This window comes from Pseudomyrmex gracilis, unplaced genomic scaffold, assembly GCF_002006095.1.
Source record: "Pseudomyrmex gracilis isolate BER0280 unplaced genomic scaffold, ASM200609v1 scaffold_116, whole genome shotgun sequence".
Classification (NCBI taxonomy): Eukaryota; Metazoa; Arthropoda; class Insecta; order Hymenoptera; family Formicidae; genus Pseudomyrmex; species Pseudomyrmex gracilis.
The window spans coordinates 50,794-65,618 of record NW_018020700.1 but is presented as its reverse complement, the minus strand read 5'-3'; the positions used below and the strand labels follow the sequence as shown (position 1 = coordinate 65,618).

The 14,825-nt window shown below is 36.5% G+C and overlaps 2 protein-coding genes across 25 annotated transcripts in view; one reads left to right on the top strand and one right to left on the bottom strand.

Moving 5' to 3' along the window:
• The window catches only part of LOC109856373 (myosin heavy chain, muscle), a 38,263-nt gene extending 31,019 nt beyond the window's left edge, over positions 1–7,244 (bottom strand). For 14 of the 22 annotated variants that reach the window (XM_020431555.1, XM_020431551.1, XM_020431559.1 and 11 more), the window contains exons 1-5: positions 7,157–7,243; positions 4,807–5,207; positions 2,025–2,168; positions 469–625; positions 146–375 (exon numbers count right to left, since the gene is read on the bottom strand). In XM_020431555.1, coding sequence (XP_020287144.1) covers positions 146–375; positions 469–625; positions 2,025–2,168; positions 4,807–5,016 — 741 coding nt within the window. In that variant the 5' untranslated portion in view covers positions 5,017–5,207; positions 7,157–7,243. Of the gene's footprint in view, positions 1–145; positions 376–468; positions 626–2,024; positions 2,169–2,229; positions 2,374–4,806; positions 5,208–7,156 lie in introns of all 22 variants that reach the window. The other 8 variants (XM_020431566.1, XM_020431571.1, XM_020431564.1 and 5 more) reach the window with 2 other exon arrangements.
• A 7,063-nt stretch (positions 7,245–14,307) lies between these two features.
• The window catches only part of LOC109856371 (ubiquitin carboxyl-terminal hydrolase 30 homolog), a 9,070-nt gene continuing 8,552 nt past the window's right edge, over positions 14,308–14,825 (top strand). Inside the window, exons 1-2 of one of the 3 annotated variants that reach the window (XM_020431546.1) lie at positions 14,308–14,426; positions 14,528–14,667. The gene's annotated coding sequence lies outside the window, so the exon portion shown is untranslated. Of the gene's footprint in view, positions 14,668–14,825 lie in introns of all 3 variants that reach the window. The other 2 variants (XM_020431545.1, XM_020431544.1) reach the window with 2 other exon arrangements.

Here is a 14,825-nt window from a genome sequence, read left to right as displayed (position 1 = left end):
TAGATTTTCTCGTATGTGTGAAATCGTGTATCATTGTTGAAATACAACAATTGCTACATTAATTGCGCTGTAATCATTATACTATTTGCTATTTTGTCTCATTAGACGCTTTGTATTAGACTATCAAAATAAGAATAGCACTTACGAAGCGTGAAGAGTTGTCGTTACGGACGGTCTTGGCGTTACCAAAGGCCTCCAATACGGGATTAGTCTGGACGACCTGGTCTTCCAGAGAGCCCTTTTTCTGACTTGATTCTTCTTTTTCCTTCTTGGTCGAGGCACCGACAGTGGCGAAGTACGCAATTACCTTCTTCGTGTTCTCAGTCTTTCCGGCACCAGACTCACCGGTGATAAGCATAGATTGGTTCTCGCTGTCTGCAAAGCGAAAATCACAAATGACGTGTCAACGGGGTCAACATATTTGCGATTGACCGTTCTACGATGATAAGAATTTTTGTTTTTACGCACTGGTGAGCATGTTGACGTAGGCTCCGTCAGAGATGGCGAAAATGTGCGGCGGCACCTCGCTACGCCTCTTACCACGGTACAATTTGGCGCATCTTCCAGTGTATACGGGAAATCTTTTGTAGGGATTGATAGCCACGCAGAACAGGCCAGAGTAAGTCTGCAAAGATATTGACGATCATTCAAACAGAGATCGGCACAATCTGGTAAACAATCAGGATTTCGAACAACGTTCTATGGCCGGTCTTTGCGGTTCACCAGAACGAAGATGTCCTGAGAGTATCGTCTGTTTCACTCATATACGTGCAAAAAAATATTCCAATATTGCAGCTATCCAAAAAATAGAGTATCGAAAAAGTGACATATAATATTGATGAATCTTTGATTATTATTTCTTGTTTCTCACAGTAGGGAAAACCATATATAACTGATTGTAAGTAATGTTTTGAGAAATATATTCTTTTTACGTTATATATAATTTTACGTATAGCATACGCACAAGATTATATTTGTGACAACACTAAATTTCACTCGATTTTCAGATAGCTGAAATCCAAAATTATTAAAATATATCGTCGATAGTGTTGAATTATCAAAATCAATCTTTACGCTAAGAAAACTAATCAAATTAAAATTATCTAAAAAAGTTTATAAAATTCACGTTTTGTCCAAAGAAAATTTAAGTTTAGTCATATACCCACTTATAAATGTGACAAATAAATTCAGCAATATCAACGATGGCAATAAAAAATATAAATATAATCAAAATAAAAATCGAAACACCAAGATGTAAAAACAATCGATTGTTTTCTTTACAGTAGATGCGACTCGTGTCTCGAAACGAGGGCATTCGTTCTGGATTTCCACTTTGTGAGCATATGAATCCTGTAACTCACTCAGTTACATACAATATATATGTGACATTTGCAAAAAGAAATAAATAGGTCGAGGCAATAAAAAAGTCACTCGCACATTTTGTGCGAATACAACCGAAGACGAAAAATTGACAAAAAACCATCGGTTTTTGTAGAGAAAGATAATAATGTAATCAGTAAAACTTTATTTTAAAACATTTAGAGGAATTCTTGCGTGATACGTTATGATATTTTGAGGCAACGTTATTCCTTTATTTTTAAACACTGAAAATAAAAAACAACAAAAGAAGCAAAATCATGCATTTTCTTAATGAGATCTGTATCGAACGAACAAAAAGTGCTCGGCGATAATAAAAAGAAAGCCAGGCGAGACATCGTGGCACGTCATCGTGCTATATAACGACATCCTTTTGAAGAAATTGTACATCCTGACGAGCTGTTTGTCGTGGATGATGAACAAAGGAAAGAGCTTCTGAAACGTCGCGGGACGCGTCCAGGCGTTTTGAGCGACGAGACTCGGCTCTTCAGAACAAAGGAAATACATTTAAAAAATGTTTAAAAGAATAGCGAGCGGACTCGCAAAATGGAAGAGGAACACTCATGGTCACAGACACAGTCAGACAAAGCTCTCTTCGTCCTCGCCAAGGAGACCGAGGAGTCTCTCCGTTGCGGACGGAGCCTTACGTAGATAAGCTGGGCGTAGTAACGTTGCTTCAAGTTGTGGAGGACCGAAGCATCGTTGAGGTAGGTCAAATTGGACATATCCTCGCATTTCTCGTACTTGGGCGGGTTCACCTGCTGCAACTGGTCCTTCTTGAAGTCCCTGGTCTATTGTCGCGCGCGAGAGAAAAGAAACATTAGTAACGAAAGATCACTGTGATTGACTTACGTAGATGAGTTTGGCGTAGTAACGCTGCTTCAGATTGTGCAACACCGACGCTTCGTTCAGATAGGTCAGGTCGGCCATGTCTTCGGCCTTCTCGAATTTTGGTGGATTCACTTGGGACAGCTGGTCCTTACGGAACTGTTTTGTCTGTGCGAAGCATTTTGCGAACAAAGTTTTTTTTCGTTTTTCTTTCTTAATCATCATTATATGTTTCCCAATATGATTCTTAATTAAAGACAAAAACACTTTGGAACTTGCGTAAAATATTTGTTCGACGTGAAAGAAAACCGGATGTATTTTACCTTACAAATATAACAGTTTGCAAAATTAATCTTTTGCAAAGCAGATCACTTCTGATTTTTGTTTTATATATGTGTTCTTCTACTTATATGTTTAATAATTTAATAATTTAAATCTTTGTAAAAATACACGCATCAAGATGTAGCAGCGTTCTTAGTCATCTACAGTAAAAAACATTCTTCTACATCATTACTACTTTCTCAACATATATTTACTTACACACTATTACAACTCTTAAATTAAATTTTTTAATTAAATTTATAAAAAAATTCAAACAATTATGTTAATCTCGTCAGGATTGAAATTATTGTTAGAAGAAGATTAAAGAAGAGGAAAGAGAAAAGGAATACAGCAAAAATTTTGTTAACAAGCGTAAAGAAACATCTTATTTTGATTGTAATGCGTAAGGAAACTTTTGGACAGCACTAATGATTTTTTTTCTCTCTCTTTCTCTCTCTTTCTTTTTTTTTCTTGTTCTCATTTGTTTGCTTTCTTGCTCTGTCCTCGTGAGTTTCTATCAGATCCCGTTCTCGGTTGGCGCTCTAAAAATACGTTGACCCCCGCGTTTCGAGAAGTGGAGTTTCGACTTATTATTACGCCAGGCGCTAGCGACAGCGATGCTAACAATAGCGTTTGAGCTTTCAGTCGGAACGAGGCGACGCGTGAGTGGCAGGCAACGAGTTGGCTGAACCATTATGTAATCGGTGGTTGCGCGAGTATCAGGGCCCTTCATCCCGAGAATGTCGAATTTTGGGTCTGATTTTGGGATTAAAATTGCGGAAAAAGAGAGGCAAGATTTCCCAACTATCGCAGCTCGACACGACGATTATGAATAAGAGAATTTACGCTATATTAACGTTACAGATCTGCAGAATGTTAATGCGCAAGTGTTATTTACTTTCTAGACGTGGAATTCGCTGACGACAGAAAATAGTAAAAATAGAAGATATTTGCAAACCGCGAATAATAGAATTACATAAACTTTATGTCACTTCTAGCTCTTAAAAGATGGACTGTACATTTAATACTGAAATACAATATATAAAAAACAACTTTGGATAAAAATTTTTATAAAATTAAAAATCTGTTAAAAATATTAAGCGAGTTGATAAAATAGCTAAAAGTTCTCAGATTATTGAATGTTCTACTTTTTTGTCACGTTAGGAAATAAATTATAATTAATAATAAATTCAAAGCATAACGTCAAAGAACAAATCGTTTATTTGTTTTCGTAAAGAGGTAAAAAAGACGCTCTTTATGTAATGCGCCCTTCGACAGGCATTGAGTGCTTTTCCAAAAGACACTTTATTTTCGTTAAAAAAAAAAACAAAAAAAGCTGTTATATCCTTTTGGTCGCGGTCGGCCGGGTGACAGAAGGTCGTAAGCGCGACGGCGATGGCGACTCGCGGCCGGCTTTCTGTTCTCCGAAAATAGATTGCTAGCAAGATCCTCGTTTCTCCCCCTTCTTTTTATATATATAGAAGCGAGCGAACTCCCCTTCCCTCTCTCTCTTTCTTTCCGTTTCTCGCGCTATCCTTCTCGGTCGGCCAAGCCGGCTAAAAAATCGCTAAGACGGGGGGAGAAATCGCGTCTCGATCCTTCCATGGCGATCGATGAAAATCGCCGTGCCCGTAAACAGATGCCCCTTCTCTTCCTGTGCCGCGTTTTGTCGTCACTCAAAAAGCCGAGTGAACGGATTTATCCGGCGAAATCGGAACGTATGCGCGTATTCACGTCGACGTTTTCCTTGAGCTTTGCGCGCACACAAAATCGTTTGAGCGAGTGCTACCGACATAATCTTATTACGAGCATTACGTCACTCTTTTGGAGTTTACCTCGACAGACTGAGAAAGAAAGAGTACAAAAACAAGAATAACAAATGTTAAGAATAAAAAAGGCGTTTCTGTAGACTGAGAAAATTTTTACTAGAGAAAAGGTAATAATTTCGCAATATAGACAGTAGAAAAAGAGTACGGTATGGCCAGACCTACTATGATGCTATCTATATATATGCGCGTTCTCGACTCTACTGTATTTTTCAAAGTTAATTATTATTATTATCATCTTCGATGCGTAATATTTATGTACACACACACTTTGTAATTAATCACAAACTTTTATTATATTAAAATGTATCATAAACTTATATATTAAAATATATATAATTATATATATTATGTGTGTGCAAAATTACTTCTCAAACAATTTCGACATTGACGTAAGATTATAGGGAATCGAAATAGGAGGTTTACAGTACGTCATTTGCGCAATAGTACACACCTCGCCGCCAGGTAAGCCGACGCTCACAATATCACCCTTGGTGGCTTTGATCTCACCAAGAAGGTAGCCTTCCTTCTCGTCGGGCACCCAACACGCCTTCTTCGCATCGTACGGTTTCGACTGATCGATCCTCTTCTGCTCGAGAGAGACGAAGAGGTACGGGGTCGGATCGGGCTCATCTTCCGGGGCACCCTTTTTGGGGGCTGGCATCTTCGGTTCTTCTTCCGGACTCTACTCGCGATAAACTGATGCCGTGGCACTCACGGGCTCCTTCGTGAGGTCTCACTTCTTTCTTCGATGGGAGGGGAAGACGCTTCTCTTCTTCCTGTCGTTTGCTTTCGGGGGCTTGTTGTTGGTTCGGCGGCGGACGGACTACTTCTGGCGGCACGTTCTGGGCGGCCCTGAAGAACGCTCGGTTAGAATATCTCGATATATCCGGCTTATTCATCACTTCGTGAAATTATGTACAATTATAACAGCAAATTGATGCTAATCTATTTCAGTAATAACAATTGTGCTTGAACACTGTTGTATTTTAATTTAACTTTTATATATAAAAGTTATATTTAATAAAAATAAATAAATATAAATACTTTTGTATTTTATGATGCTAGATAATGGTCACGAAAAAATATCACTTATAGTAATTACTTGGAAAAAATTACTTGTCATTCAATTTCTAACACCATTATCATTTCTCACTTCATTTTCTAACCATCACCTAGTATCAGAAGATATTAGTGATTTTAATAGCAATTATACAGCAAAATAATTGGTGTTTTTTTCTTTTAATCTCCGAGGACAACCGCCGGCTTTTCAGATGTCTCACTCAAATATATTTTGAACTCGCGAATTAAAAATAACGAAGCATTAACGAACACGCGTCACTTCAAATTAAGTTGTAGAATGTTGCTTGCGTGTAACATCACTGATACTCGACACTATTGTGCATCACATCGCGAGGAAGAGTTGGGGAGTGCGATGAGGTTGCATAATCAGATAAGAATACGAAATGGAGAGCAGGCGACGCGAGGTGGCGACCGGACCAAAAAGAGCGATGTATCGCATTACGAGAACTTTGATATCTGGTTTCTTTAAACAGACATAAAAACACTCTGTGAAACGTACATATTTATACGAATTTTTAACCAAAATTTTTAACAGAAAAAGATGTGGAATCATCATGAAGAACAACATCGATGAGACAATTTTTAAGAGCTGAACAAAACTGAAGAAAGCAATAAAACAGATTACAAAATAGTTTTCAAAAATAAAGAGATTTAAGTAAAATACCTCAAATAATAAGTCAATAATTTTTCAATAATTTTTCACCTTAAAATAGTTATCAAAATAGAAATTATTCGCGTATAGAAAATCAAACACATTCTTTAACTGTTTTGCAATAAACATAATAACCTAGATATTTTTACTATTGTTTATAATTATTGTTATGTTAATTGTTTATAATTAATGTTTTTTGCTATTTATTTTATAATTACATTCTCAATACACTAACGAGTAAGTGAAACAAATATTTAAACAAAATTATATACATATTTTCTATTAATTTTAGTTAGATTTCTATTAAAAATTTAAATTTACAGAATATAAATAAAAAAATCTACAGCACAAATAATAAACGCGTTAAAATCACATCGAAAACTATTCTATTGAATTATGTTAGCGTCACAATGATATTTCTGATGTTTGCACCTCGTTGTAAAATAAATCCTTTTGCAATATCGGACGCCGATTTAAGAAACGAAAAAGAAGAAAAAGAATAAATAAAGAAAGTAGAGCACTGTTCACCGTTTAGGAAATTGTATGCACACACAGATCAGAGAGAACGCTACCAAAAGTAAGATCGTGGCACACCATCGGTCGCACCTCGTCGGATTCTCACACGATTGCTTCACGAAGGATTTGAAGATCACTTCCTTCGAAAATCACCAGGACTTGTTACGGTACCACTTCCCCTCCACCTGGTTAACTCGCCACCCCTTTTCCCTAAAAAAAAACCCCGTACTCGACACAGACGCACACGCGATCTTTTTTATTCAAAAAGAATCTGAAGTTTTTTTTTTCGACCTAGAAACTTGATCACCCGAAAACTCTCGATCTGCTCCACGATATTTTCTCCCATAAGTATCACCCCACGTCGCCAACTTCTCGTATCCTCATTCTCGTATTCCTTGCAAGAGATTCTCTTCCTTTCTTGTGATGATATTTTTTCTGTTTTTTTTTTTTTGTTTTCTTTTATTTTCTTTTTTCTATCAATCGCGAAAAAGAAGAAACAAGAAAAAAAGCCGGCGGCGTCGCGACGCGACACAGCGCGAAGTGGCGCACTTACGTTAGAGAGCCGTTCTGTCGGGAAAACGAGCGGGGGCTCCCAATATAAGCGCGTGCAACGTGATCCTAGAGTGTAACGCCGCCGCGGATTGGTCGGTATCGTCGGCCAATCGCGGATCACGTTACTTCCATGGCCAATCTACCTTTTTAGGCGGACGATGATACCGAGAACGCGGTGGCGGCAAAGGGGTGGCTACGACGCTGTCGAGTGAGATGAAAATAGAGCGTCGGAGCGAGATGCTGCGCCGGTCCGCGTCCCCTTCTCTCTCGCCATATCGTTGATTCGTCCTTCCCGCTCAATGTACCTCCGAGCCACCACCGACCGTGGCAATACGCCGCAAACCTCAAAATGGAAAAAAGAGGTGGCGGAATTTCAAAGGGTGCGCTCGCCTCCCCGAGTCTGTTCTTCTCCTTCGACGCTCACGGTGCAGTTGTCGAAGAAATCGTTGAAGAAGAAAGAAAGATGGAACGAGAACAAGAAGAGGGAGAAAGAGGAATACGCCACGTGGAGGGCGCACGTGGTCGTGAGTGTTACTCGGGGTGAGCGCCGACGATGACTCCACTCGCGTCTACCACCTAGTTACGTCAAAATAAATCAGACAGCTAATCAGAACGGATGATCGATAGATGTCTTCCTCATTACGTACTGTTCACGTGCCCGATTGACGTAATAAGTTTTAAGCACTCTTTCAACTTTTTTTTCTGAGTTTTTCACCGATTTATTGACTATAAATAAAATTGTAACTTATCTAGATACGCGCAGATATATTTGAAGAAATTTAATTTCAGAAAAGAATGTCAGAATGTCTGAAGCACACGTGGTGCTGCCTTCATTGATGCGCAATCGAGTAGATCAAACGGCATCTCTTTTCCAAGAGAATTTTCGAACACGCAGTAGTTGCGAATGGCTATGGTCAGGCGCATACAGCGGGCCTTGGCGATTCCACGGAAAACCGCGGTAGAAATAATATTTACGCTACGCTATAAAAGCGAATTCTATGCCGTCATCGACTCAATTGATACGATGCATTCAAGTGCATCGGAATGAGCATTGATCAAAAGCAGCGTTCAAAACAAATTATTATGACTTTTATTTGAAAAAATTAGATGAGATAAAAAATGAACAATGAATAATGTATTTGATTTCTCTACTAAAATATTTGCTTGACAAATATATTATTTTTTTCTTGTTTTATAACTTTAAAATATTTTTTAATAATGCAACTTATTAAACGAAAACATTTCTAAACTATCGAAAATATTTGGCATAATGTCTTAATTTTCTGAAGCTTTTGAGGTAAGCTATAGCGTTTCTTTCGTTCATTTCGCGAGATAGGACTGACGGTTCAGTGCACAGCTATGCAATTTTCTCGTGGAAAATTGGATTTTATCCAGTTCTCATTAATGTCAGGAAAAGAGAGATGAGGAACGATGATGGCTCTACTAATCTATTGTAAGATTAATTGAGAAACTTACTTTTTACCACTTGTTAAAGTCTGTATGAAAACTCGTAAAACACATCTTATAAAGAAATTTTTTGAGAACATTAAATGATTATTTTAATATTTTGCCTATAATATATAATAATTTATTTATGTTTTAACACTAAAATTTTCAAGAAAACAAATAGCGATTATTTATTTACATAATGTTTATGTTTTTGTTCATATAACGTTTATTTTATAATATACCAAAATTTTCAAGAAAGGGAACAGCAATTATTTATTGTTTATATAATATTTATTGATTGCTTGAAATGCGATTATATGCTCCATTACGTAAAATCATATTATGAGCGATCGCGCGCGTCATTGGTATCTCGCTTATTCTACTGGCGTGGGTGACCAACGTCGACATGCCAGAAAGAGTCACGATAGTTACGACCGGTGCTTGCCAAACACATATACTTCAGACCAAAAGAGCAAAATGTCTGAATCATTTAAAACCTTAAGCCTCTCGCACGTGTCTTTCTACAATCCTTTTCGTTGTCGCATGACTAATTATCTAGGCGCGCATAAAATTAGTAGATGAGAGATAACATGAACATTTCATGATTCCCAATTTTTTCACCAAATCACTCGTATTGTTAATAAGATATTTGCGAATAATTCCTTTTTTATATAAAAAAGAAGTTGAATTTTGATTTATCTGAAATTGTCTTTTTCTCTCTTTTAGAACGGAAATATTTTTATTTACATTTTAGAATCATTTTTTACTTAAGAAAGTCTGAAAATTGCGAGACTCTGGGAAAATGATGAAAAATAGTAATGTGCACGCTTGATAAATAAACACGATTAGAATCTCACATAGCCGAGACTTAAATCATCTCACGAGCAGCAATTTGCGTTCGCGCGAGATGCGATTTATCGATGGGTTTTCTCGCTCATATCTGGCACAGACTCAGCAGTTTTTGAACGGACGGCAGCCGCCCGTTAAATTAGCGATACATTTTTTCCAGGTCAAAATTAAAACAAACGTTTCTATTCTCTATTTCGTTATTTTATTAGAGTCATTTTAAACTAACTGAAGTTAGAAACTAACTGATTCTAACAAGAAAACAAAAAATATTAGTTTTGCAAAAATCTCTGAAAAACATAAAATATCTTTTAAATGTTTCACTTATTACTTTTTATAGATAATAATTATTTTAAAAAAAGAAGAAATAATGTTAAAGAAAAAAAACTGCAGAAAACCATAATTTATATCGTTTCTTACTTTCATTTACTGAAAAACAATTTTAAGAAGATACTCTTCATGCTCAAAATATATTTGTACTCTACGCCCCAATGTTATGTCTACTTATAACGTGTCGGCTCGTAATTTTTTTGAAGATTTGCTCCACATTTTGTCCTGATGGCGATTGGTCCGAATGACGTCGGCCGGATGATGTTGGCCGCGGGTCGTGAGTATGCTTCTTACATAGTACGGCACGCGCTTGTATAGCCCCAGAGGTTGTAGTTATACGCAAGAGAAGAAGGTAGAGGAGAAACAGGGACGGAAAGAGAGAGAGAAAGAGAGATCTGAAAACACGCACGCAAACGTTCCCCGAAGCAAGCAGAAGAAGAGACCGAATCTGAGATTATTTCGAGACCGGCACAGAGATAAACCGGGCCAACGTCGAGAGAGAAGACGCCGCGCAAAGCGGAGCTTTGCCTCGATGTGAACGAAGCCTTGAGGTTTGAGTCATCATCATCGTGCCGTCGTCGTTCCCGTCATCGGTGACGATCGTGAATTTGGCATTATTATAACAAGAGACAACGTAACCACAACGCCGACCGGTCCAGGTCCCGTCGTAGACTCTAGATAGCCTACCGCGCATTCCTTTCCGCATCATATAGTTTATCTGAATCATGCTTTAAGGTGCGACTTTTCATAGACAACTGGGTCGAGTTGTGTCTCATGTGGAAAAGCTCGAGTTTCTTAAAAATTCTTTCTGGTGAAAAAAATGTAGAACTAGAAGTTTATAATTTTAGCATTAAGTCAATAAAGTATTATTATTATATTATTATTATTAAATATATTAAAGATATTATATTATTATTTTATTAATATTAAATAATATAAAAACAGAAATGAATATATATAAAAGATACAAAAGATTAAGTAGGTTAAGATTATTAAATAAATTGCTAAATGTAATACATTAAATCAGATTCAAATAATTCGCCATTAATCTAGGTCGTTCCGGTGCTTTATTTATTGCATCGTTTATATAGTTTTGGATCGTTTTCAATTATAGGTAGAAGGTATTAAAAGCTTCTATGACGTGTAAATATCCGGTAAGATAAATTTAAAGCAATAAAACCGAGAAACTTTGAAGTATAAAGAAAAATCTGATCTTGACATATAATATGTAATATGTCAATATAACAATATAAAGAAAAAAATGCTGAGTTTTGTGAGTTTCTTACAATAATGTATTAAGAAACTTTTATTTAATTATATACATATATATATATATATATATATATGTGATGATTATTTCTATATAATACAGTAAGACTCTGGGTCAAAGTGCTTCTAAGCGCTAATCAAAATGCAATATATTATCGCGTTGCGTACTAACGTTTTTTTTAGCTGGAAAAAATTAGTACAATCGTCAAATAATAAAAAACAATTTGGCGGCGAGACAAAAGACAATGGCCGGTGTTGCATTACGTTTCGGCTTTACTCTGGTTGACCGACTTGCTACGATGTCGACAAGTATTTTTATTACTGCTGAAAAATTCATTATCGTTCGCATTTTCGATCGCAGTTAAGCTAAAATTGAGATGAACAAGATCTTGTCTAGAAAACTTAAGATGATTAGCTCTCTCTCTCTCTCTCTCTCAACATTTCTCGCATTAGTTGCACGAATATATGAACGCGCTAGTTTACGCTCTTCGTATATTTCTGCTATATTCGCGTTTGATGATCTTAGCTCGCCCGCGAGCGAACGAATGCCTCGCTCACCAATAAAGGAGAGCGTCTGAGAGTTTACGATGTGGCTCGATTCAATAAACGCGAAGCGAAACATGACTAGGAGAAATATTTGAAACTGTTGTACTGCCGCACAGGCGGCTTGCACGTACTTGAAAGAAGGCAAAGATAAAGAATATCCGACTTTTTCAAGCTATGAAGATTAACAAATCTTTGAGTTCAATTTTGTTCTTTTCTTATATATAAATTCCTGAATATCAATCTGAGAGAAAGAAAGAAATTAGCTTTCAATAATTACAAAACGCACACGTGAAACTTCTTACGTACTAAAAACAAAAATTCGTGTTTAAATATAATGCGTACTTCTCGTGTGTTGTGAAGAATAAAATCGGTATTCTATGCTTTCTCTTGTGTGAATTTTACATACAACTATGCATTGGCAGTCGGAGCATTGGCGCCTTACAACGCAACACTCTTCTCTCGCAAATAATTAAGAACCCAGAGCCGATGACGCGACGACGAGTACAAACACGATGTTCTCTGGATATGGCCCATAATTCCGCTTTGCTTCGTGCCAAGTTCTGCCGTGAGACTCGGAGGAATTACGCGCCAGGAACAATTATCGTCGAGGTAGCACACGCGCACGCAACGACGGTTTCGGGTAAAGAATGGTCGATCGATGAACACATGCGTCTTTTCTTAAATTTTGTCAAAAAAAAAATTACTATCAAGAATATTATGAGTTACATCTAATTTGTGTCTGAATTATATCGAAAAAAATTAATTAAGTATTTGAGAATATATTTTGATATATATCTAAATAAAAATAAAATATAAATAATTTATTACAACGGAATATAAAAAAATCAATATCAGTAAACATCTTTTATCTTCTATATAAAAAATTCGAAGAGAAGCGCGCTTGATCGAGGACACTCGCAGCGTCAAGTGCAAGTTCACCGGAAAAACGTGCATTAATTCTCGTTTTCCTCCTTTTTTTCAAAACATATCTATTCAGAAATTAAGATGGTCACTAAAACAACTCGTACCTTTATCAAGTATTTTTTACGCATTTATTTCCTTCGAGAATCTTACCATGTAGATGTTTATTTTTAATATGAGTCTCTCTTTCTTTTGCCGAATTTTCAATCGAATGTATATATTTTTATTGTGATCAGATATGTTGTGTACATTTGATGCTATGACGCGCAAGCTAGTTTTAAAACTTGACTCAGTTTGAACAAAAAAGAAGAAAAAGTAGAAAACGACAAGACAAAGAAAAGAAAGAAGAAGAAGAAGAAGAGTTACATAAGCTACAGTAAGTCTGCTCGACTAAGTTCTTCATTCCAAAACTTGTGCACTCGTTTGACTTCTGTTCTTCATCTCACTGAAGTCGCCTTTCTTCGTCTCACTTTTCTCCTTGTCGTCATGCACTATGCGCCGCCATACAACCACAGCCCATCGCCACTATCCTCTCGCCTCCTCTCCACAGCTTACTTCTGGGGCTAACAGCAGCTATTTTTGCTTCCCAGCGACAATATAGCAGACGCGGCTTAGGCCGCTCTTGCCCACTCGAGCTATGGTCCCGCTGTCCACTTTTGTTGCTCTTTCTTTTTGAATATTTATATTTTTGATAGCTTGCTCTGAGAATTTTTAACGCAGATAAATATTACTAGTTGTGTTAATTGTTCTTGTAACATATACGTAATTTTAACATATACTTTCTTTTTCGTATACGATTTATCTTCGTTTAATTTTCAACATTTCCTTATTTGTATGCTACTTAAAAGACCACATATTTAGCTATTTTTAATTATTTTTAACTAAATACAGTTTTACTACGATAAAATGTTAATTCAATAAAATACTTCTGCTGTTTTCGACAAACAGTACAGTTTTGAAGGACTTCCAATTATTACATCTCACATGACAAAGTCTCGAGGAATGTCTGTTGGCAGAACCACAATTTTATTTTTCCTTTATATATTTTTTTCTGCTTCTATTTCTATTTGTTATCATCTTTTGCAGCTCGGTTTCTGTGTTAAAAAGATGAAAAAAAAAACTGTACTTACAGAAAAAAAGTGTGTTTGGTATATTATTGAGTTTATGAAAAACTTGCAAAACTGTTTCCGCGATTCATGTGTGTGAAAAGGCTTTTTATTACAGGTTTGTTAATTTTTCTATCTTAAGATAAAACGTTGGGTAATCTTAAATATAAGATCGGATTATGAATACACTGGCCACCCACGCAGACATAACGTCCATTAGACGTCTAATGGATATCCATAACTCCATGTGATGTCTAATGAACATCTCTAAGAGACGTTTGTATAAAATATTATTCTGTGTGGATATAGTATAAGAAATTGAGAAAAATCTATAAAACTTGAACAATCAATGATTGTCAAGAAATATTTGAATATATTTCTATATTTATTTATATGTCAAGTTATATTATTAATAAACTGATAATGTACATTAATATTCAACAGTGAATCATTTTTATGCGCAAGCGCTCTACGGAGCAAGTGTGAGCGAGATGCAAAGCATTAGAAAGTGAGACGGAAAAAACCAACGTATCTTTGACGGACAAATGTTAATTAACAGATGTTCATATAGTGAAATTATAGATACAAGGTTTTTTTTATTTTAATTAATGCCCTAAAATATATTTTAAGAATAAGACATGGAATAGAAAAAAGTTTTTGGAAAAAGTTTCAATGTAACCGCATGCGCACAAAGCAGCTGGACCGTGAGCGAGAGAGAGGCTATTATATGTCTGCACTGTAATGTTTGGGCTTAAGGTCGGCACTCCGCACTCTACTAGCAATATATAGGAGTATTACATATATGTACTTAACACAGTTAATATCCGCATTCAGATACTTAGATATAATACGACACACCACCATTTTCGAAGAGTCAACTTTTGTCCATGTGCGTTTCATTCTAGGGACGTTCAAATCTGCGGCTCGAAAGTATGCTCTCAAAAGAGTCGAAAGGCAGTTGAACACGCCGGAACATATAGGTTAGGTTAAGTCATTCTGCCATTGAACCTCATAGAAAAAGTTAAACTACATCTACGTGTAATAAATCAATCAGGGGGTACAAACTCACTCCTAAGAAAAGTGGAGACAGTTTTCAGCGCCGTCTACGGCGAGGACCACATTCTTTGCGAACTAAAAAAAGTAGTGGGGGTACCGGCGCCGCGTTTAAATCGCTCACGCGTATGTAGACAAAATGAAATTATA